This window comes from Pan paniscus, chromosome 18 (assembly GCF_029289425.2).
Source record: "Pan paniscus chromosome 18, NHGRI_mPanPan1-v2.0_pri, whole genome shotgun sequence".
Classification (NCBI taxonomy): Eukaryota; Metazoa; Chordata; class Mammalia; order Primates; family Hominidae; genus Pan; species Pan paniscus.
Genome location: NC_073267.2, coordinates 64,959,982 through 64,982,870, shown reverse-complemented (window position 1 = coordinate 64,982,870; position 22,889 = coordinate 64,959,982). Strand labels below are relative to the sequence as shown.

At 35.3% G+C, this 22,889-nt stretch overlaps 1 protein-coding gene across 2 annotated transcripts in view; it reads right to left on the bottom strand.

The window, feature by feature from the left end:
- The window catches only part of LPCAT2 (lysophosphatidylcholine acyltransferase 2), a 76,810-nt gene that overhangs the window by 30,378 nt on the left and 23,543 nt on the right, over nucleotides 1-22,889 (bottom strand). For both annotated transcript variants that reach the window (XM_008963877.6, XM_034940191.3), the window contains 7 exons: nucleotides 22,757-22,817; nucleotides 21,850-21,908; nucleotides 20,251-20,285; nucleotides 17,088-17,142; nucleotides 8,884-8,966; nucleotides 5,271-5,396; nucleotides 3,718-3,871 (listed from right to left, as the gene is read on the bottom strand). In XM_008963877.6, coding sequence (XP_008962125.4) covers nucleotides 3,718-3,871; nucleotides 5,271-5,396; nucleotides 8,884-8,966; nucleotides 17,088-17,142; nucleotides 20,251-20,285; nucleotides 21,850-21,908; nucleotides 22,757-22,817 — 573 coding nt within the window. The remainder of the gene's footprint in view (nucleotides 1-3,717; nucleotides 3,872-5,270; nucleotides 5,397-8,883; nucleotides 8,967-17,087; nucleotides 17,143-20,250; nucleotides 20,286-21,849; nucleotides 21,909-22,756; nucleotides 22,818-22,889) is intronic.

Sequence of the window (22,889 nt, the reverse complement as noted above, 5' to 3'; positions counted from 1 at the left end):
GGCCTCTAAGTGTTCAGGTGAAATAAATGGTTGCATATTTCTTACTTCACATCAAAAGCTAGAAATGATTAAGCTTAGTGAGGAAGGCATGTCAAAAGCCCAGACAGGCCAAAAGCTAGGTCTCTTGCATCAAACAGCCAAGCTGTGAATGCAAAGGAAAGTTCTTGAAAATTAAAAGTGCTACCCCAGTGAACACACAAATAATAAGAAAGTGAAACAGTCTTATTGCTGTTATGAAGAAAGTTTGAATAGTCTGGATAGAAGGTCAAAGCCACAACATTTTGTTAAGCCAAAGCCTAATCCAGAATAAGGCTCTAACTCTCTTCAATTCTGTGAAGGCTGAGAGAGGTGAGGGAGCTGCAGAAGAAAAGATTGAAGCTAGCAGAGGTTGGTTCATGAGGTTCAAGAAAAGAAGTTGTCTCCATAACATAAAAGTGCAAGGTACGGCAGCAAGTGCTAATGGAGAAGCTGCAGCAAGTTATCCAGAAAATCTAGCTAAGATAATTGATGACAATGCAGATGAAATGGCTTTTTAATGAAAGAAAATGCCATCTATGACTTTCATACCTAGAGAGAAATCAATGCCTGGCTTCAAGGCTTCAAAAGACAGGCTGATCCTTTTGTTAGGGGCTAATACAGTGGGTGGCTTTAAGTTGAAGTCAATGCTCACTTGCCATTCTGAAAATCCAAGGGCCCTTAAATATTATGTTAAATCTACTCTGTCTGTGATCTATAAATGGAACAACAAAGCCTGGATGACTGCACATTTGTTCATAGGATGATTTAAAGATTATTTTAAGAACATTGTTGAGACCTACTGCTCAGGAAAAAAAGATTCCTTTCAAAATATTACTGCTCACTGAGAATGCACCTAGTTACCCAAGAGGTCTGATGGAGATATAGAAATAGGCTAATGTTGTTTTCATGCCTGCTAACACAACATCCATTCTGCCATCCATAGATCAAGGAGTAATTTCAACTTTGAAGCCTTATTAAGAAATGCTATAAGGCTATAGCTGCCATAAGAAATGCTATAAGGCTATAGCTGCCATAGCTAGTGATTCTTCTGGTGGATTTGGGCAAAGCAAATTGAAAACCTTTTGGAAAAGATTCACCATTCTAGAAGCCATTAGGAACATTCATGATTCATAGAAGGAGGTCAAAATATCAATATTAACAGGAGTTTGGAAGAAGCCAATTACAACCCTTATGGATGACTTTGAGGGGCTCAAGACCTCAGTGGAGCAAGTAAATGCAGATGTGGAATTAGCAAGAGAGCTAGAATTAAAAATGGAGGCTGAAGATGTGACTGAGTTGCTGCAATCTCATGATAAAACTTGAATGGATAAGATGCTTCTTATAGATGAGCAAAGAAAGTGGTTTATTGCAATGGAAACTACTCCTGATGAAGATGCTGTGAACATTGTTAAAATGACAACAATTGATTTAGACTGTTACATGAACTTAGTTGATAAAGCAATGACAGGGTTTGAGAGGACTGACAGCAATTTTGAAAGAAGTTCTACTGTGGTAAAATGTTATAAAATAGCATCGAATACTACAAAAATAATTTTTTTTTTGAGATGGAGTTTCGCTCTTGTTGCCCAGCTGGAGTGCAATGGCATGATCTTGGCCCATTGCAACCCCTGCCTCCCAGGCTCAAGCAATTCTCCTGCCTCAGCCTCCCAAGTAGCTGGGATTACAGGCATGTACCACCATGCCCAGCTAATTTTTGTATTTTTAGTTGAGACAGGGTTTCACCATGTTGGTCAAGCTGTTCTCAAATTCCTGACCTCAGGAAATCCACCCACCTTGGCCTCCCAAACTGCTGGGATTACAGGCATGAGCCACTGAACCCAGCCTACAAAGAAATCTTTCATGAAAGGAAGAGTCTATCAATGCAGCAAACTTCATTGTTGTCTTATTTTTTTAAAGTGCCACAACCAGCCCAGCCTTCAGCAACTACCATCCTGATGAGTCAGCAGACATCAACACTGAGGCAAGACAATCCATCAGCAAGAAGATTACAACTTGCTGAAGGCTCAGATGATTGCTCACATTTTTTTAGCAGTGAAGTGTTTCTAAATTAAGGTATACACATTGTTTATTTAGACATAATGCTATTTCATACTCACTAGACTACTGTATATTATAAATAAACTTTTCTATGCACTGGGAAAACAAAAACTGCATATGGCTCACTTTATTGTGATAATCCCTCTATTGCAGTGCTAGAACCAAACCCCAAACATCTCTAAGACCTGCCTGTACAACAAAAATATCCTTCAGAATGAATGCAAAATAAGGTAATTCTCAAATAGGATAAAACAAAGGGTTCTTACTCTTAAGTATTTACCCAAGTAAAATGAAATGAAAACCTACATTTATATAATAACCTATACACAAATTCTTAGAATGACAGCTATAGTCATATTTGCCCCCAACTGTACACAAACCAAATATTCCTCAGCTAGGGAATAGATAAAGTAACTATGGTACATCCATACAATTGAATACTACTCAGCGATGAAAGGGAATTAATTATTGATCTATAAAACACCATGCCTGGATCTCAAATGCATTATACTTGGTGAAAGAAGCCATACTCAAAAAACTATATACTGTATGATTCCATTTATATGACATCTGGAAAAAGATAAACTATATTGATGGAGAACAGATCACTGGCTGCCAGGACTTAAAACTGGGGGAAGGGCTTGACTACAAATGGAATAGCTGCAAGAAAATATATATATATTTTCAACTCCTGTGTATCTTGAATGCAGTGGTAGTTACATGCTTCTGTGCATTTGTTAGAACTCATAGAACTGTAATCAAAAGAGTGCATTTTACTATCAATTTTTTTTCGAGAATAGGGTCTTGCTCTGTTGCTCAGGCTGGAATGCAGTGGCATGATCTTGGCTCATTGCAACCTCTGCCTCCTGGGCTCAAGTGATCTTCCCACCTCAGCCTCCTGAGTAGCTGGGATTACAGGTGTGCACCACTATGCCTGGCTAATTTCTGTATACTATCAATTTTATATATTAAAACACAAATTAAAAAATAGAAAACCTGAAGTTGTGAACAGTTTTCCTAGGGAAACTTTTTGACAATTCAATTATCTAATTGCATGTACTTAAATATTCATAAGCAGCAAACTGTATCCCCAATATAATGGCAAATGGCCAGATTTTAATTAAAATCTTTGTTACAAAATGTCACTTGAAAATAAAAATCTATTTGGTCTTCATACAGGTTTGTGGAAGTCTAAAACCTTCAGAATAAAATTCTAAACACCCATGTCATCAATGTATGAGTTTTGATATAAATTTTAAAGTTCCTGCCAATGATATAAACTCTTCCAGTTCCATACCACAAATGTGGTTATATGGTCACAATATTTATTTCTGACCTGGTATTTAAAATAATAGATACATATATTATATCATATTACACTAAAATAATAGATACATATATGATATGATATGATATATGATATTTTATTATATATGCCAGTATAATAAATGTTACAATACACACACACAATTATTAATATTACTATTAAGGAGAAAAAAACAAAATCATGCAATTAAACCATAGGCTCAGCCTTGATTCTTCTAACACTGACCTATCAAGTTTTTCAAATTGCTTACCATATTGATTTACTCACTGTAGGACTGACAGAGTAAAAATGTGAAAGATTAAATTTTAACATACCCTGTCAAAGAGTGCAAAAAGTTGTCTCAAGACATCTGAAACAGGCAACTTTAAATACTTGGCGAATTCTTCAATTCCAATTCTTCCTCCTTTTGAGGAACTCGCAATAGATGCATATTCATCCAAATGCTTACGAACACCATCCCAATCTAATCTAAACAAACAAAGAATTATAGATACATGTTATTAGCCCTTTACAATTCACATGCACATTTTATGATCATTATTTTACTAATGTATCTGAGAGAAAAATATTTTAAGTGTTAAATTTGTAAAGGAGAATAAAATAGGTACTTAAAAGCACATATTCAACATATATGCAGGCATTTAATCTTTTAAAGGATACTTGTATAACTGGCAATTATCTCAAATATCTCAGGGAAAGAAAAGTATATGAAAAGAAGAACATTGTAGTGGAATAATAAATTATTCATGAGAAGAAAATAAGAAAGCAAATATTTTAAATCTAAACATTACTTAGTGAGTCTATAGTATGTATTAAGTTTTTAAAGATGAAATAACAATTCTTGCTTTCAAGAAGCTTTCAGGCTGATAATGAATTCATATTTCACAAAATGTTATGATAGGGGGATTCATTAGACTATACACATGTCCTCCAAGATTAGTTATGAAAAACCACGGTGATAAAACACTGGAAAATGTACTGTAGCTTACATCATAGCCTATCTTTGCTTTGTTGAATTAAACAAATGACCTAACATATATTCTTAGCCCAATTTCAGTGACTAACTAAACTTTTTAAATCTACAGAACATTGTAACTATAATATGCAAACAAAAGCAAAACATTTTTATTATCTTACAATATAAATAATATTTTCTATATCAGTTATCAAAATATTATACTTTAATACTGAACTTTGATATAGTAACTGGTTCTTCAGCTCCTTCATAGACAGGATGTTAATTAATAAATTCTGCAAATTCCAGTTAGGGCTGAGAACAGAATGAACTGCAGTAAGGGTAGAGGGAGGTTGAGGGTTACACCTTTTATAGCAAAAAGCTCAACAAGAATGTTCTCAATGGTTTAAACTAGATCAAAAGAGCAGGAAGAAGATTTTTGCCTTTTTTTTAAAAAATAGGTATCCAGAAAAAAAGGCAGATCTAGGGCAAGTATTTAATGTTCAGTGGTGGTAAGAATTGCAACTATACAAATCAATTCATGTTTCACATGTGAAGTTCTGACTACCACATGCCAGTATCATCTAATGATGCTGTCCTTGTAAGAAGGTGGCAGGACTAACTTCTCTGAGCCACTAACTCCCTCTGAGTAGGGAGGCAGATCTGTGTGGATCCACATTTATTATCCCTTGGTCTCCTCCTGTGACCAATGCACATATCTCTGAGTTAACTGTTCTTGAAAAAGCAAAAGTAGATGAATAAAATGTGAGATACATTCACAACTCTGACTTTCCTAATATACACCAAATGGGAACTAGAGCTGAGCATTAATAAAGCAGGAGAAAATAAACAGGATTTCAGATCCCTTTTGGACAACTTTATGAAAGTGTAGTCATTTTAAAATACACTTACTTCAATTTCCGGCTAATTTTAGTAAATTCCACCAGCCCAGCTTCCATAGGCAATGTTAGCTGTCCTGCTGAAATCATCAATCTGCAATCTTCATAGGTATGATCTGTTACTGGTATTCCCAGAGCTCTAAAAGTATTAAGAAGCAAACTAAAATTCTTTTTAAAAAAAAAAAAAGTAATCATATTTCACTAGGCTTTAACTGGTTCCAAACGACAGCAAATGAAAAAGTATTTACTACTTTTTAAACCAGTAACTCTCGCTTTTCTTGACAAAGAGACATGTTTCTCTATTTCTTCACAGACTTACTAAGGATCAAGTTAATCTCCTTATATCTACATGCTTCTGTATGTGTAGCTGATAATTTTTGCTTTGTGTTTTAAGTATAATAATAATAATAGTTGCCTTCAGTCTCATGGAAAGTAATTAGAAGACTTAGGTTCAAGTCCTAGTGGAGTTTTTCACCAGCTGTGGATGAAGCCTCACTTTTCTCATCTGTACATAGGAGTGAATACTATCCTTATTCCAAATGGTTATAGTAAGGACAAAAAAAGAATGCCTGTGGAGGGTACTGTTTAAACAGATAAATGGAGCCGAACACAGTGCCTCACACCTGTAATCCCAGCACTTTGGGAACCCAACACAGGCAGATCACTTGAGGCCAGGAGTTTGAGACCAGCCTGGCCAACATGGTGAAACCCCATCTCTACTAAAAATATACAAATTACGTGAGGCACACCTGTAGTCTCAGCTACTCAGGAGGCTATGGCAGGGGGACTGCTTAAACCCAGGAGGCAGAGGTTGCAGTGAGCTGAGACTGCACCACTGCACTCCAGCCTGGGTGACAGAGGGAGACCCCGTATCAAAAAATAAATAAAATAAAATAAACAGATAAATGGCATTTGTATATAGTGTAAGTAAACAATCTATCCAAATTGCTAGCTGTCTATGTTTTTCATCTTTTATAGCTAGAGATCACCTTCTTGCTACATAGCAATCTTCCAAAAATACTGAAGCAAAAGATATTTCTTCTAAACCTAAACATCCTCCATCCTTAAGGGAAAGTATAACTCCTAGTTCCTACTTCACTGCTCACAAATTAAATGATAGTGAATTAGATTTGAAAAAAATACATATTTATAAGAACTGGAAAAACACTGAATACCAAAAAAAAGGTGCAGTACATGAGATAAACATTCCTCTTTACTAAATTTTTATTCACAAATATTCAGTGAAAACCATAAAATTATGTCTTTAAGCTGTACTGGATTTTGTTGAATCATTGCTAGAAACATTAAATTTTGAATGAATACAATCAGAATAAAACATTTTTTTCGGCCAGGTGCGGTGGCTCACGCCAGTAATCCCAGCACTTTGGGAGGACAAGGCAGGCGGATCACCCGAGGTCAGGAGTTCGAGACCAGCCTGGTCAACATGGCGAAACCCCATCTCTACTAAAAATACAAAAATTAGCTGAGCATGATGGTGGGCGCCTGTAATCCCAGCTACTCGGGAGGCTGAGGCAGGAGAATCACTTGAACCCAGGAGGCGGAGGTTGCAGTGAGCCGAGATTGCGCCATTGCACTCCAGCCTGAGTGACAGAGCAAGACTGTCTCAAAAAAAAAAAAAAATTTCTTTCTATCTAAAATATTTTTTCTACGCTCTTTGATTAATAAGTGTTTTGGTATAAGAATATATAAGATGGAAAATTAAATTTTAAAATATTTTGGGACTTATAATAATAAATAGTACAGTATAATAGTTAAGAGCTTGGGCTTTGGTAACAGGAAATGTGGATTTGAGTTCTAGCCCAGACAGTCACTACCTAGTGTGACTTTGGGCAAACTACTCACCTCCTCAAGTCAGCTTTCTTACTTATATCATAGAGTTGATGTAAAGATAAGGTTAAATAACTTGAGGGCCTACCACAGTACTTGTGTTTTCCAATGCTTTTATCATATACTTTCCTACTTGAGTCTCCTAATAATCAAAACCATGAGAAAGACAAGGCAATAATTTTAACTCCCATTTCACATGTGAGGAGAAGGGGATTTGGAGGAGACTTGTCCAAAGTTGTGCAGCTAATCAAGGTTTTTCTTACTCTTTATCACAAGTCATTATTACCTCCGCACCTTTGAATTCAGAAAAAGGCTGTCTAAACAAATCTCTTCGCTTGTTTCTAAGCACAATTTGGGAAGCCAAAATATCTGATATAAGTTCTCTCAATTTTTTTTTTCTTTTTTGAGACGGAGTTTCGCTCGTCGCCCAGGCTGGAGTGCAGTGGCATGAAAACTTGGCTGACTGCAACCTCTGCCTCCCAGGTTCCAGCAATTCTCCTGCCTTAGCCTCCTGAGTAGCTGGGATTACAGGCGCTTGCCATAATGCCTGGCTAATTTTTGTATTTTTAATAGAGATGGGGTTTCACCATGTTGGCCAGGCTGGTCTTGAACTCCTGACCTTGTGATCCACCCACCTCGGCCTCCCAAAGTGCTGGGATTACAGGTGTGAGTCACCGCGCCCAGCCCAGTTCTCTCAATTTCTAATAATTATCTTGCTTTCTACCTTTTGGATATAAGCTGGCATGAAAACATAAGAAAGGAAGAGAAGAAAACATAAAAACTAACTTTGTAGCTGATCTGGAAACTAGATAAAACAAGCATATCTATATACACTTAATAGCAAACTTTTTGCCAAACATTTATTCTATTTTCAAAATAGTTATTCTGCAGAAAAATATTAAGATACATATATTAGAATAAAACATATACTTATAGAGACACATACATATACATATATACATGGCTGGCTATATATATGAAATCTGGCTATAAAGCTAAATTCAGCTATGAAGCTAAATTCAGAGTTCTCATTGAATTTTTACTAAGAGAATAAACACTGCTGGTCTATTAGCTCCAAACCTACTACTGGGAATGACGGAGGTGGTGTGTGGGAAGAGGATGCACACCTGGAGGGCTCTGAGGCTACCTGGGTGGTGGTATAGTATAATACATTCTTTCATTACAAGATAGGGGGTGATTTATCTAGTCAGAATAATGGCCAGTTAGAACTCCCTTATGTGCAGGAAAATATTAACCTTATGTTTTATAGTTTCTAAATCCTATTTTATAGCCATCCATGAAGAGGTGACTTTTTCCATCTTCTATGCATCTCTTTTTGCATTGCAAACTTTCTCCTTTTTGGTGCTATAGTCAGTAATGCCTTAGAAACACTCATCCTTGGGCAGCTATATGAAGGTCGAAGGGATAGAAGGTGGCCCACGGCAGGAACCACTGAGATCATCACAAGGTTCATCTGACAGTGGCGGGCCAGCTTAGGAGAATCCACCCTGTGCAAGGCACTAACTGGTCTTTTCTGGTTATTGTATCCTCTCCAGTCTTTCTGGTAAAGATATATTTCCTTATTTGTGGTATGCAGCTGGGGAAAATATTTATAGATTGTTATACTGACCTCATCCCTGGGCACATTATTTTACGTATCAAAATGAATTGGGGAACGAGGCCTCCAGGGGTTAAAAAAAATCCTTAAAATGAGTTAAACGACATGCACAAATAATTTTCAAATTATTTATGAGTTATAATCAAATATAGACACTTACTCTGCCATTAAATTCCGGACTTTATTGGCAAAAAGGACAGGATCATTTTTTTCTTCATCATTTGGTACTTGAACTGGCATAAACTGAAAGACAAATATACCTTTCCATAACAATGTCTTAAGCCTAAGACATTAAATGCCAAGTAAATTAATTTATACATTATCAATATATTGAATCATCTACCTTTCTAGAACATAGGTTATATGAGGTAATGGGGCACTGGGCTTGTACTCAGGAGATCTGTTTCTAAGCCCTGGGTCTGCTTGTGTGTTAACTAGTATGTCATTTAACTTTGATGAACCATTTCAACTCTAAAAAGAGGGCTAAGATCACTACTTCCCTGGTGATTGTGAGGGTGAAACAAGTCAGTGTCTGGAATTCTGGAAGTGTAAAGCTGTAGCTACTAAGATCTTTCTCCTCAAGCTGCATTTTCTACTACTCCCATCCCTTTATGTGAAACTCCCATCCCTTTATATGAAAACCTTTTTTTTCTTTTCTCTTTGCCTTTCATCTTCTCTATCCATTCTAATGTCAACCATATTTTTACTATTTGTTTGAACTTTATGTTTTGTCATTTATTCTGCTTTTTAAAAAAACTCTTAGTATTGGCTTTACAGCTATTTTGCTTAACACCATTTTTTGCTTTAGCATTTTTAATTCTACTTTTTCTCCACTTGATGTTCTGTGATGCCTCAATTGTATTGTTCTTGTTTTTATTTATGGTTTCCTAACATTAACAAGGTTTTAGTGCCATATTCAAGTTATTACGTATTTTTCAGCACCTACTATATACCAGGCAAGATTAATAGGACCCTATTTCCTGCTCTAAAGAAGATCAATATTTTAATAGTATAGAACAACACATTAATAACCCCATATGCTAAGTGTCATTACCCTTATTACCCCCAATTATAGATGGGGCTCAATAGCTTAATTAACTTACCTAAAGGCATGCAAGTCACATGGCCAGAATTCAGCCCAAGATTTGTCAGATTCAAAAAAAAACCTTATTTTCTCCACTAACTATCCTTCCTGGAGTATGAGAACAAGAGGTAGGAAAGGATTAATTTTGTCAGGGGCCAGGGAAATGCAGCCAAAGAGGAAGGTGGTGCCTAGGGAGAGAGTGCACACAGGAAAGCTAATTCTGTTAAGGGTGCTCTATAGAAGAACTAATACTTGATGTTGGCTTTTTAAGAATAAGTGAGATTTTGCCAATAGTTACTGTTTATTGAATTATAACTACAAACCAGGCATCATGCTAGGTGTTTTACATATGTTATTTTATTTCATTAATTTTTCCCCCATAGTAGGTGCTCAGGCACTGCACTAAGCCCTACAAACATGACAGCAAAGTCCCTGCCCTCAAGAAGCTCTCCATTCAGTAGGGTAGAAATTTATGAAACACTGAGCTAAATCCACCAATAAGAGTTACCATCCATTAAACATCTACTGTGTGCTGGGTATTTTATATTAGGGGCTTTATATGATTAACTCTCTAAACAATTCCTTGAGGTAAATCTTACCACTTCCATTTGATAAATAAAGAATGCAACTAGAAGTAGTTAAAAATACCATTTTTTTTCCAAATGGACCTGTTTTCAAGTCTTGTCAATCATATTAAGAAAACTGTAAGCATTGGTATCTCAGAGGTGACATTTAAGCAAGGGAATGACATGACCAGGTCCAAGTTTTTAAGTGGTAACTTCAGCGGTAAGGAGTGTATGCACCAAAGAAGAGACTAAGAGCAGGGAGAATGTCTGGAAGCAGCTGCAATCATGGGAGAGATAATAAGACCTTGAGTAGAGGGAGTGAGGATGTGGATGATGGCATGGATGCAAGTTGCCTTTTTAAGATAAAATGTATGGAATTATAGAATAATGTGCTACAGGATATTTACTTTTCACATTTATCTGATTATTTCCTCTCTAAGGGGACAGCTGCAAGCTGCAGAAAGTGTTCTTGGACTGGGTTGCTGCTTGAGATCTGCCGTGTGATCCTGGAAAAGTCATTTAGCCTTTATGAGCCTCAGTGCCCTCTCCTGTCAAATGAAAAAATTTAACTAAACGATCTCTGAAGTCCTTCCCATTGGAATTCTGTGTGTGGCTCTCTATTTTGCATAGTTGTTTTTTAAGATAGAAAAATAAACTAAGCCACCAGAGGTCCCCACATCCTTATATATCTAGAATAACTATCTTGGCAAAGAAATATTTCTAAAAATTCCCTGCATCCTGATCTAGTAAAATTTCTTGTATTTGCTTAGTATAAAATCCAAGAAAAAAACAGTAAGTTGAAATTAATGTTCATAAAATCTCTAACAAAACAGTGTAAGAAATTAAAGTTTTTAATTGCCATATAATTCTTCATTTTTTAAAAAAGTCAAACAACCATTTGTAATACACTTGATTTAGGTCATAAAAGGTCATACTGAAAACCTTGAAAAATAAATTGCTGCTACACTGTTAACCAAACATAATACAATGAAATACAGGTTTGGTTTTATATTAGTGCAGGTAGTATTTTTCATAAAATGATTTTTAATAACTCTCATATTGGCGTGACATCTTATTCTTAAGGAATAAAGTTCCACTGAGAGTACAAAATAATTAAAATCCTAAATTTGACACCCATGGGCCTTGGAGGCCCCATTCCTCCTAAGAAGCAATTCAATGGAAATTCTAATAAAAAGTCACCTCTCATAGAATAAGACCTTGCCCTCTATATCACATTTCCATTTTGTACAGTCATTCAAGGCTCACAGTATGAATGTATCCTTTATTTGGAAAGGAAAATCAATCAAAGAGAGGGGAACATGATTGCCACTATCTTTTATGGTTCCCAACAGACATCTATATACCCCAATGATTCAAGCCCCCAAGTTTTCCTTTCTAACTTCATCTTCTCTCAGTATCCTCAATACTCACATTGATGACTCACTTGACATCTTGCCACAGATATTCTTCTAGACTCTACCTCAGCCATGGAAACAAACTTATGACTCTAATCTCTGCTAAGTTCTTCAGTTTCCCCTCATTATCCATTAGTGTTTATTTCTTCCCTAATCTGGTCTTGCATAGACCATGACAACCTAATGGTCACATCTGGATCAATCATCCCTCTTTATCCACTCCCTCTGGCAACATCTCCCTGACTATCTACACTGGACTTGGGAGTCGGATACTTCTGTATGACCTGTTACTTAGAATCTTTCACTTCTGCCATGCCCACAGTGCCAATCACACATCCTCAGCCACCTCTCCTGATCTTGCCTTCATATTCCTGTTAGGGACCACTGAGAGATGCTAAAAATGTTACATATGTTCCATGCTTTTCAAGTTGCAATTCCACTTTTACCTCACTCTTGTGAGGTACAAATGGTACTTCACTTTCAACTTTATAAAGAAGACAGCTTATGTGAATGCATTCCCTTCTATTGCACCTTAAACTGGCTTCACAGCTCCACTCCCCTCTCCTTTCAAATACAGTATTCTCTGTACCTTCCCCATACTTAACTTTGCACCATCCTGTCCCAGATGAGGAGGAGACTAAGCGACATGTTTCTCAGGTTAACATCTCATTTGTGCTTTTGGTCCCAGAGTCCCCCACTTCCTCTTGGTCCTTAGCATACAAGCAATATATAAAATTCTTCAGCCTACTATTTAAGACATCCATCAACCAAAGCCAGTCACTTACATAGATTCTCAGTATCACTAAAGCTAGTTTATTCATTTTTTCTTGACTACATCAAGCACATTCCTTTCTACTAAAAAAATGATGAGGAAGATTGAAGAATTATGACACTATAATCAATCTTTTATTTTTTCCTTGCAACAGAAAATAATTTTAAAAGGACAATCTTAACAAATGTGCAGTTCTAGTTCTTTGTGTAATTCTTCTTTTAAATCTTCGAAGAGAAAAAATGCAAAAGAAGGAAGATATTTTTAAACAATGCTTGCTGCTTCCTTCCCAAAAGAACAGAAACATCTAGATGAGACAGAAAGTAAAAGTTAGTGCTTATTGAACACTTACTATGTGCCAGCACATAAGTAACTTTATTACTCCTCAAAACTCTATAAATTTTCTGTCATTATCCCCATTTTTGTCAGTGAGAATGCAGGCTTAGAAAGGTTTAATTTTCTCAAGTACATACAGGTAGGTAGTAACAGGATTAGAACAAAAACTCTAGTTAATACTCTTTTTATTTCTCTATTAATATTCACAAATTCCAGAATTTTACCAAGTTCCAGAAGAAATTAGCTTTGTTAGAACAAGTATATATGTAGGGTGTGTGTGTGTGTGTCTGTGTGTGTGTGTGTAGTTGTGTGACTGAGGTTTTCTAAAAGGCTCATTTTAGATTAAAAACTACAAATAATTGTAGTGCATTTGGATACTTAAATAAACTATATAAATGTCTTTGAATCTTCCCTAAGTAATTAGCTCTCTAAAGATCTTAAAAGTGATATGTACATGTAGCTGTTGATCATAATACTCATTATTAATTGCAATCTTTCCCTAAATCAGAAATTCTTTTTAAATTAAAAAAACAAACCTTTCTATTACTTTAAGGAAATGAAACGCCCACAACAGAGTATTTTAGGCCTAATGCTAGCCACTATAAGCTCACTATAAGCTTTTAAAGGAATTTTCCTAAAGAAAACACAATAGCCTCCCTTATCTGGGATTTTGCTTTCCGTGGTTTCAGTTACCAACAGTCAACCATGGTCCAAACACATTACATGAAAAATTCTGGAAATAAACAATTCATAAGTTTAAATTGCATGCCATTCTGAGTAGGGTGATAACATTTCATGCTATCCTTCTCTATTCTTTCTTCATCATAAGGAGAAGAGGGATGAATATAGTACAATGAGATGTTGACAGAGAGAGAGAGACCACATTCACATTCAACTCTTATCTATATTGTTACAACTGTTCTATTTTATTATTAGTTATCACTGTTAATCTCTTATTGTGCCTATTTTATAAAATACATTTTATCAGAGGTATGTGTGTTTAGGACAAAAGTTAGTATATATAGGGTTTGGTATTTCTTGCAGTTTCAGGCATTCACTGGGGGTCTTGGAACATATCCCCTACAGATAAGGGGGGACTTATTATATATCTAATATGCCCACTACAGACAATTTTTATTTATCTATAATATATACTAAATGGCTTCTAAAGTCAACATGCTTTTAATGCAAACTGAGATATAGCCTATGAAGGAAACTGACTGCACAGTCAGTGTAAATGGCTTGTTTCCATTCATAAACTAGCTGCGGCCCACTTAGTGCTTTATAGTGTGACATAGCATGTATTCTCTCTCATGAGATAAACTAACAGACTCTTAATTCATGTCACATTTTGCAATGTTTCCTACTAGCTATTTTATTCCCTATGCCCTAAGCCATATCCTTATAAAGGGATACTTGTGAAACAGCTGGTTAATAAAAGTATGACTAAAACATACTTTAAGAACACCCATTATGCCACATTAGAATTCAAAGAATAACTTTTAGTAGAACCATTCTGTAGACAGACAACTTCATCATTGTTCAAGGATGCCAGAAGAACAATTACACAGGACATGAGGTTTAGAACTAACTATATTTTTAAGATCCAAGAGTTGAGAAAATAATAACCTTTTCAAAAATACTGTATGTCTCTATGTTGGGAAGCAGAGAGGGCCGGGAAGAGGTGGTAAGAAAATATTCCTAAATATTAGACTCATTATATCTTAGATATCTAATGATTTTGGTAATTAAAGACTTTGGTAGTCATCATTACTGAGGGGAGACTTGTGAAACTAAAGGATATGGCAGTCAACATAATGGGGTGTCATGTGACTCACAAAAGCAAGACTGTCTAAAACGGCACTTTGATAATTCATTCAAAGTTCATTTGAAAAACCATAAAATTAATACCATATTCTTGAATAATATATCTTGAATTAGGTTTACCTAATATTCAAGAAGTTCTAAAAACATGTTTAAAATAAGATAGTAACAAGGATTTCCATCAATTTAAAAAAAAAGAAAAAAGGGGGTTACTTGAGAACAGCCAAGACAATTGAAACTGGAGCAACTAAATGTACTGAGACCACAAACCAATCTCAAGCTGGGCCTCAGCAGACGTAGTGGAAAAGCTGGAGCCTCAGAGATGGCCCAGCTCTTACAGAGCTTCAAGCCAGGGTGTGGTATACTTAGTGCCTGAAGGGCTGCTGGGATACATTTTCAGTTAAATCCAACAGTGAGTATTAAAATATTACAATATCATAAAGTATTTAGGAGTCACCTGGGTGAAAGGGGGAGTCATAAATTTAAAGTAAACATCATTAAAATAAGAATATTTGTACTAAATTTGAAGTCCACAAATTCCCATCCTCTTGTTCTGCACTATGATTCTAATTCATCAAATCTCTGTCGATGCGGCTATTTTCAAGCAGCTGAAAGTCATTTTATTTGTGAAGTTATGGAACAAAGAATACATTGTTTTCTTTGCCAGAAAAATATGATCCAAACAGGTCTCAGAACTGGCTGGAGAATGCAAATATTGTAATTAAAAAAAAAAAGACAGAAAAAAAAAAAGAAAGCCATGACACAGAAAGGAAATGTGGTAATAATGGTCATGACAAAAAAAAAAAAAAAAGAGGAATCTGAATACCTCTGTTGTAATGCAGTTTGACCACTGACATGCTATGGCAAAAAAGACAGCTTTGTATACATTTCTACATGTGTTGCTAGATCTTGTTTTAGCTACAGAGGGGTACATTGAGAGGAAGAGACAATATCTTGCAGAGAAGATAGCATGGCTTTTTTAAAGTATGAGTTTTCTTGTTTTTTTAGAAAAGTGAAACAGGCCTAGACTACCTGAGCAGCTATTAAAGAAGCAAGAGCAGTGCTCAGAGTATTTAGAAATATTATGATATAAGGCTTCCTGAAGTGTATTCTATAGAACACTGGTTCCGGGAGATATCCAGAGAAAAAGGTTCTGTAAGTCAGACATTTCAAAGGCACTGAGTAGTCTTGAGAAAAAAAAAAAATTCATTTTGTTTCCCTTGATACTTCCAAATGTTATTAAATTAGTTTTTGTTCCCCAGGAACCTCTAAGAAAAACCCAAGAACAAGTGTGGGTTTTCTTTTTTTCTTTTTTTTTTTTTTTGGCCACAGTGAGAGATAACTGAACTGGTTTTAAAAGTGGGGGTGTATGCAATATAATTAATAAACAGATATTTTCAAGACAGGCAGAAAACATGCAAATCTCAAGAAAATTTCACAAAACTCATTCTGAAATGTGATTTGCCCTCCTAAATCATTTGGTATTACTGACAGTCTCTAAATGGCCAAATCACTAAGCTATCTAGCAAAGCAAAATAGTATTCTTGTGAATTAAATTCCACAGTCCTGTCACTTAGGCACTAGACCCCACTCAGAACTCTGCATGACACAGGCAAACTTAAGGTTTTCGTTACACAATCCATGGATGCAGTTAGAAAATCTAGGAGACCCACTATCAAACCGTCTCTCTTCGCAGACTACCTGAGGGTACTGCTAAAACCGACTGGATGCTGAATTCAGGGGTCTATTCTACATCATATCTAGAAACTAAGAATAGCTCTGGAACCAACCTTTAGAGCCTTAAAAACCTAGTCGAAATTTTCAGAATGTTGTAATAACTCCTCTCTCACTACCTGCCACTGTAATTCAACCAAAAGACTGTCCTGTGGATGATGATATGTGCTGCCTCCCAGACAGAATTTCCTTGGGCTTTTCATGTGCAGGGTGATTTCACAGTGAAGGCTTCTGACCTCTATGTCTCTCCCCTAGACCCCAAGTAGCATCTCTTAGCTTTTACAAAACATTTTCTTTAAGGAGGTGTGGGGCTCTATCAGCTATGGTCAGTTCCTTTTGTCAGGATGTGAAAATATATCATTCAATTTGGCAGAGGTCAGCATTAAAGGAGTAAAAAGATGAGAGCAAGGTGATGCCCCTCTGGCCAGCCAGGGTGGTTACATGTTTCAAGTTCCCAGAATCTAGAGGTGTTTTCTAACATGATTTCAAGGGCTAAATCTGACAGCCTAGGTTTATATACACAATTTGTAAAACACCTGGTGATGGACCTTTATATCTGGTTTCTCTAGACTAGAAGTTCAAAATTAAAGGAAAGGCCAAATCTCAAGTTCCAAGGCTGCATTTTGAATGACTTACCTCAACTTCTACCTTTGTGAAGAGCTGGCAGAAAGTAAGCATACAAAGCTGAATGCTGAAGAGAAAAAAGAAAAGTCTATCTTTATACAGTCATGCAAGTATCATCTTATATCATTCAACAATCATTTCTTTATACACAAATACCCTCACATCACACTTCATATATATTTTGCATTTATAAATGCTACACTGCAGCTATAACACTTTTTGGGCCTAGACAACTATTCTTTTTTTTTTTTTTTTGGGGACAGGGTCTTACTCCGTCACCCAGTCTAGAGTACAGTGGCATAATCACGGCTCACTGCAGCCTCAACCTCCTGGGCTCAGGCGATCCTCCCACCTCAGCCTCCCAAGTAGCTGAGACTACAGGTGTGAGCCACTGTGCCCGGCTTAGACAAGTATTCTTGACAATTATTATTCAAAAGTTAAATCATCAAATGAATACCAAATATGTATTTCAGTCAGAGCCTCAGCTCAACAGACTAAACCACAAATTTGAAGTTTCCTTGACAACACAGACTCAAAGGCCCAAGTCCCTAGAGAAACTACCCAAGGCCACATTTTAAGGTATGTAAATGTGTTTATAAAACTCCTAGGTAGATCATTACATTTCTGAACTGTTTTTTGACATTAAAAAAAATCAATGGGCCTTTCCTTAAAAGTGGAAGCTTTATCAAAATTGTCCCAGTTATTAATAAATGTTTTAGTTATGAGGAAATCTGAAAAGCTTCAAATTTCATTGTAAAGGCAGGCAAAGGCTGTCTTTAAAGTGGTTAAGCAACCCTCTGAAAGATAATGTTTGAAATAGTTGTTCCTACTTATAGCTTTCCAGTACATATTTAGACTCTCTGGATAAGATTTCTACTGGATTTTTAGTTTAGTCTCATTAGACAATTGACCCAGAAACCAGGCAGAATGGATTAAACTACACATTTAAAAAAAGAACCAACTAATTTCTTTTCGCTGTTAAGAAATTAAAACATAATTTATCTGTAAAAATTACCTGAGGGAACTTATTTAAGGAATGTAGGAGCTTAAGAATTTAGTTAAAAGAAATAATTTAGAAAGTAGATATATCACTTTCATAATTAATTATAAATTGTTAATGTGTCAGTTCACAAATCTTCCATTTGAAAGAAAAAAATCTTTTACTATCTATAAACTCTAAAGTCAATCCACACTATCTAGCATAAGTTGTTTTTAATTATTTAAATGGAGCTGTGGAATTCAATTACTTGAATAGATGCATTCTATTCTGAAAATTCTGAATACTGTAAAAAATATGAAACCACACATAAAATCTCATTTAACCTGTCTTGTCCACCCTACAGACAGACCAAATACTTCTTAGTCTGATACAAAACTTCTCTAAGTTTATTCCAAGTCTCCTTTTCCTTGGGATATTTGTTTTGGTATAAAATCTGTTTCTTAGAATCCGTATCTGGAGTAGCACTTTGAGCAAGGACAATTGAGAAAACAGATTTAGAAGTAACAGACACAGTGCTAATAATATTAAGTAGATGAGAAGACAAAAGTGGACGTGAGATTTGCAATAGATTGAACAAAACAAAGCTGTGCCTTTTAAAGATTTTGTGTTTGTTTAAAAGTCCTGAAAAATTTTTGACTCTCAAAATATTTTTTCTCCCTTTCATTCCTGAATTCTTTCTCCTAATTTCCTTTTCTTCTTCTCACATACTTCTCAGTTGAGAAGGCTAGATTAACTAAACCCGTCTATTATATTTTCTATCCCCAGTTCCTCTTCCAGAAAAGCTTTCTCCTATTTGAGAAAATCACATTAACCTGGACTGCTGGGCAACCAAAAAAAGTCCTATTGGCCACATCACTATCTCTGTAAGGAACTTAACCTGTAAAGGCCCAAAGGATGGCACACCTCAGAAAGTGGAAGTATGCTATGCATCCATTCATTGTTAAGGCACTTCGTTTTCCCAAATACTTTCATACTACCTGTTTCTCCCAATTCTCCCATGTCTAAAAGCAATCAGGAATTCAAAATAAGTAATGGCATGAAACATGTATTTTAGTCAAATGAATAAATTGATTTCCTGGTAAGTGAAAGATAATATGCTGTTTAGATATCCTTTACAATTTATGTTCTTTATTTTTGGCGTTATTTGCTTATGTTCAATTATCAAGGACTGAAGCATAACAAGAATATAAGTGTTTCATATGTGTTAATATTTATTCTACTGTCTCATCAGTTACCTATTCTGATTTAAATTTATTATTTCAAAGCAATGTATATATACACAAAATGGAGAAATTATGCAGTTTTGATTTCAGAAGTTGGTTGGATTACGTTGAAGTTATCTAAAAAAGCCTACAATGTGCTTAAGGCAACTGATGATTTCCTTAAATATTTCCAAGTGATTGTCACCTACCCATCAACAATGTTATCTGAGCTTTGTGCTTAACAATATGAAAACTGGGTAAGATCCTAAGGGAAGTCTTCAAATTCAGGTATTTCATATGGCTCTCACCAAAATTTAAACAGGCTCAGACTTATTCAGAGGGAACTAAACAAACGATCTTGAGAGAAACCAAGTTTCTACATGTTCTGTTCTTTTTAAAGGCCTACTTCACATCAGCTTGCTTAATAATGAAACTGTATTCCTCTTCTCTCTTAAGTAAAGTGCTTATAGAAACTGCTGATTCCAGTGCTTTTCAAATCCAAGAGCAGAACTGAAATCTTGGTTAGCTATTTTTTCAACTCATATCAGACACATCATAGCTATTTCAGGCCATATGACTAAATTTTTCTGAATGGCTTAAACCAACATAGTAAGTAAGGATAGAGACACTAGATAATGCCAAATCTGCAATGGAAATAAAACTACAAAATTAAAGCTAACTATGATGCAAACTAGGTCACTTACGAACTAGCAAACACTTGAGACCCATTTGAATAGGACAGATGACTAGAATTTTGCACACAGAAGACTCCAGGGGTTAGTGGTCGAGATAGTGATGCTCTCTACAGAGACTTATCAGTTATAAGACTTAGGGCTCTGATCAGAAATCTTTATGTTTTTAAATATAACAATATTTTTAAAATAATACTTTTTTAAAGAATGAATAAATGATCTTTCTTTTTCTTCACTAAAATAAAATTTATATAAACTAATAATAGACATAAGTGACTTACAATGTATATCCTTGCCATGTCCAGGTCACAGTATCCTATAATAACAAAATTATTTTAGCTGTTGGTCTGGAGGAAAAATACTAAATAAAATAAAGATCTTATTTTAATATGGGGATTCATGTATTTTTTCTGAAATTAAAAGCAACATGTTGAGAAGTAAAATAAATACATTATTGTTAAAGAACAGTGAACTGATCTATGAATTCTTGGATTACATATCTACATAGCAAAGATCTTCCTAATGTCAACAACTTTTGATGAAATGACTTGTTCTAATTTTTTAAAAACTATTTTACATGCTTAGCCACTTTTCTCCTAATATGAACATATCTGGATAATTAATTTGATTACAAAAAACTCAGAATATATCAGTTTTCAAAAAAAAAGCTTATTTGGGGGAAATAAAATAATATGAACATACAATAAACTCAAACCTATAGGCAGAAGTACAACAAATAAAAGTTTGATAGATTTTAATTCTTTTTTCAACCATAGATGTCCAAGGTTGAAAAACCAGCCTCTAAATAGAAAACTGATTTGATTAATAACCCTTAATATTAAATAGTAGAGATAACTAATAATTATATCCTGGCTCTTAATATAAATTCTCTAGTAAAGAAAGTTCCTCTCAGAACCAAAACATTCCCTCAAAAATCTTTCTTTAGGAAAATGGTGGTACAATCAATATCTAGAGGACAACAATGTACCCAACTGGAACAGAAGAGACTACTTCCTGAGTCAACTCTGGACTTTATATGTTAAGTTAGGCCAGATGCAGTGGCTCATGCCTGTAATCCCAGCACTTTGGGAGGCCAAGACAGGTGGATTACTTGAGGTCAGGAGTTCAAGACCAGCCTGGTCAACATGGTGAAACCCTGTCTCTATTAAAAATTCAAAAATTAGCCGGGCATGGTGGCACATGCCTGTAATCCCCACTACTTGGGAGGCTGAGAAAGGAGAGAATCACTTGAACCCAGGAAGCAGAGGTTGTAGTGAGCCAAGGTCACGCCATTGTACTCCAGCCTTGATGACAGAGCAAGACTCTGTCTTAAAAAAAAAAAAAAAAAAAAAAAAACCCGAAAAACAAAAAAAGATGTTAAGTTTTCTCAGGTATTTTCTTATTTAATTAAGTTACCTACTACCAAGGCTCACACAATTAGTAAATACTGAGGCAGTAATGAAAGACCAAGCCTCTTTAATATTTATCCTGCTATTTCAATACTTCTTCACTAGTAATGACCACTGAGTCAGGAAAAATTTCCTTCTAGAGTTAATGAAAATCACAGATTTTTAACTATTCATTCTAATGAGACCCTAATCTGGGAATTAATCACACCAACATGGTGACAACAGAGTAGAGGCTAAGAAAATATCTTCCTGAAGTTCAGTAATAGCAAAATAATATTTAATATTGGTATCAATGGATATGTGCCTATCTTGCAAAATTTTAAAAACTAGATGTGGCGAGCAGAATGAGCTCTCCCATTTGCTTCCACCATTTATCTGTTCACAACCTTATTTATATATTAAAAGGGGTTCCAGAGAATCTGTGCTACTTGGAATATTGAAATTCTTCCTGTGGTAAAATACTGTGCTTACCAGCTTGTTTGGGTATCTGAGGAGGACTGGCTGCACTGGAACTCCTGGAATGAAGGCTCCTGCAACCACATTGAAAGTTTATAATGTGTTTTTATGTGAATAAAAGTTTTATGATAAAGAGAAAATTAATAAATAGTATAAATAGACTGAATATTTTAAGAGTATGTGTAACAGAAATCATTTGCTAAATGTTGGTAAATCCCTAGTGCTTACCAAAATGAGGGATTTTTTTTTTGAATTAAGAACTACTGAAGCAAAATATTAAATGCTGTGCCTATGCCACTTAAAATATTTGTTTATTCATTGATTTATTTCTCCACTTTTTTTCATTTTCCAAGTGTTAATATTCAACAGAATTGTTTTAAGTAATGATAAAATCAAGACAAAGAAAAAATAAGAAGAAAAGCTACATGAAACCAAATGCTTGAAGCAAGAACTACCACACTTGCTAGAAGTGAGTCATAACTTTGCTGCTGAGCATTCTAGCAGCTAATACAAAAACATTTTAAAGTATTAAAAATTATAATGAAAGCCGCATTCACTGACTTCTAATGTTAAAAAAGAGGTGAACCTTAGAAAGCATCTGAAGACATTATAATGATAATGAGATAGGTTTTCTACTTGATGACATAGAACCTTACGTGTCCGTGAGGGTTCCCAAACACACACACAGCCACACATCCTAAGTGCACATGCATGGAGTGGACACTCCAAGGGGAGAGGAATTATGACCCCAAAAGAGAAAGCAAAGCAGTAAGTTCTGTGGATCCACAATGTTAAAAAGTTGCTATCAGAAAAGAAAAAAATGCTCAGAGCAAGCTAAAGAGTTATTTTGTGTATTTCTATAAAATCATTTGCAAAATCTCACATATTACTTTGTTAGAATACATAATTTAATTTTTCTCACCTGGTTTAAAAGTAATCAAACAGGAACGATTAGTACAAGTACCTTCTGGGAAAACTAGTATCTTGGGAAAAAAGGAATAGATTTAATATTTCAATCTAATTAATAAATTACCTCTTTACTCGCTTTCTTATGA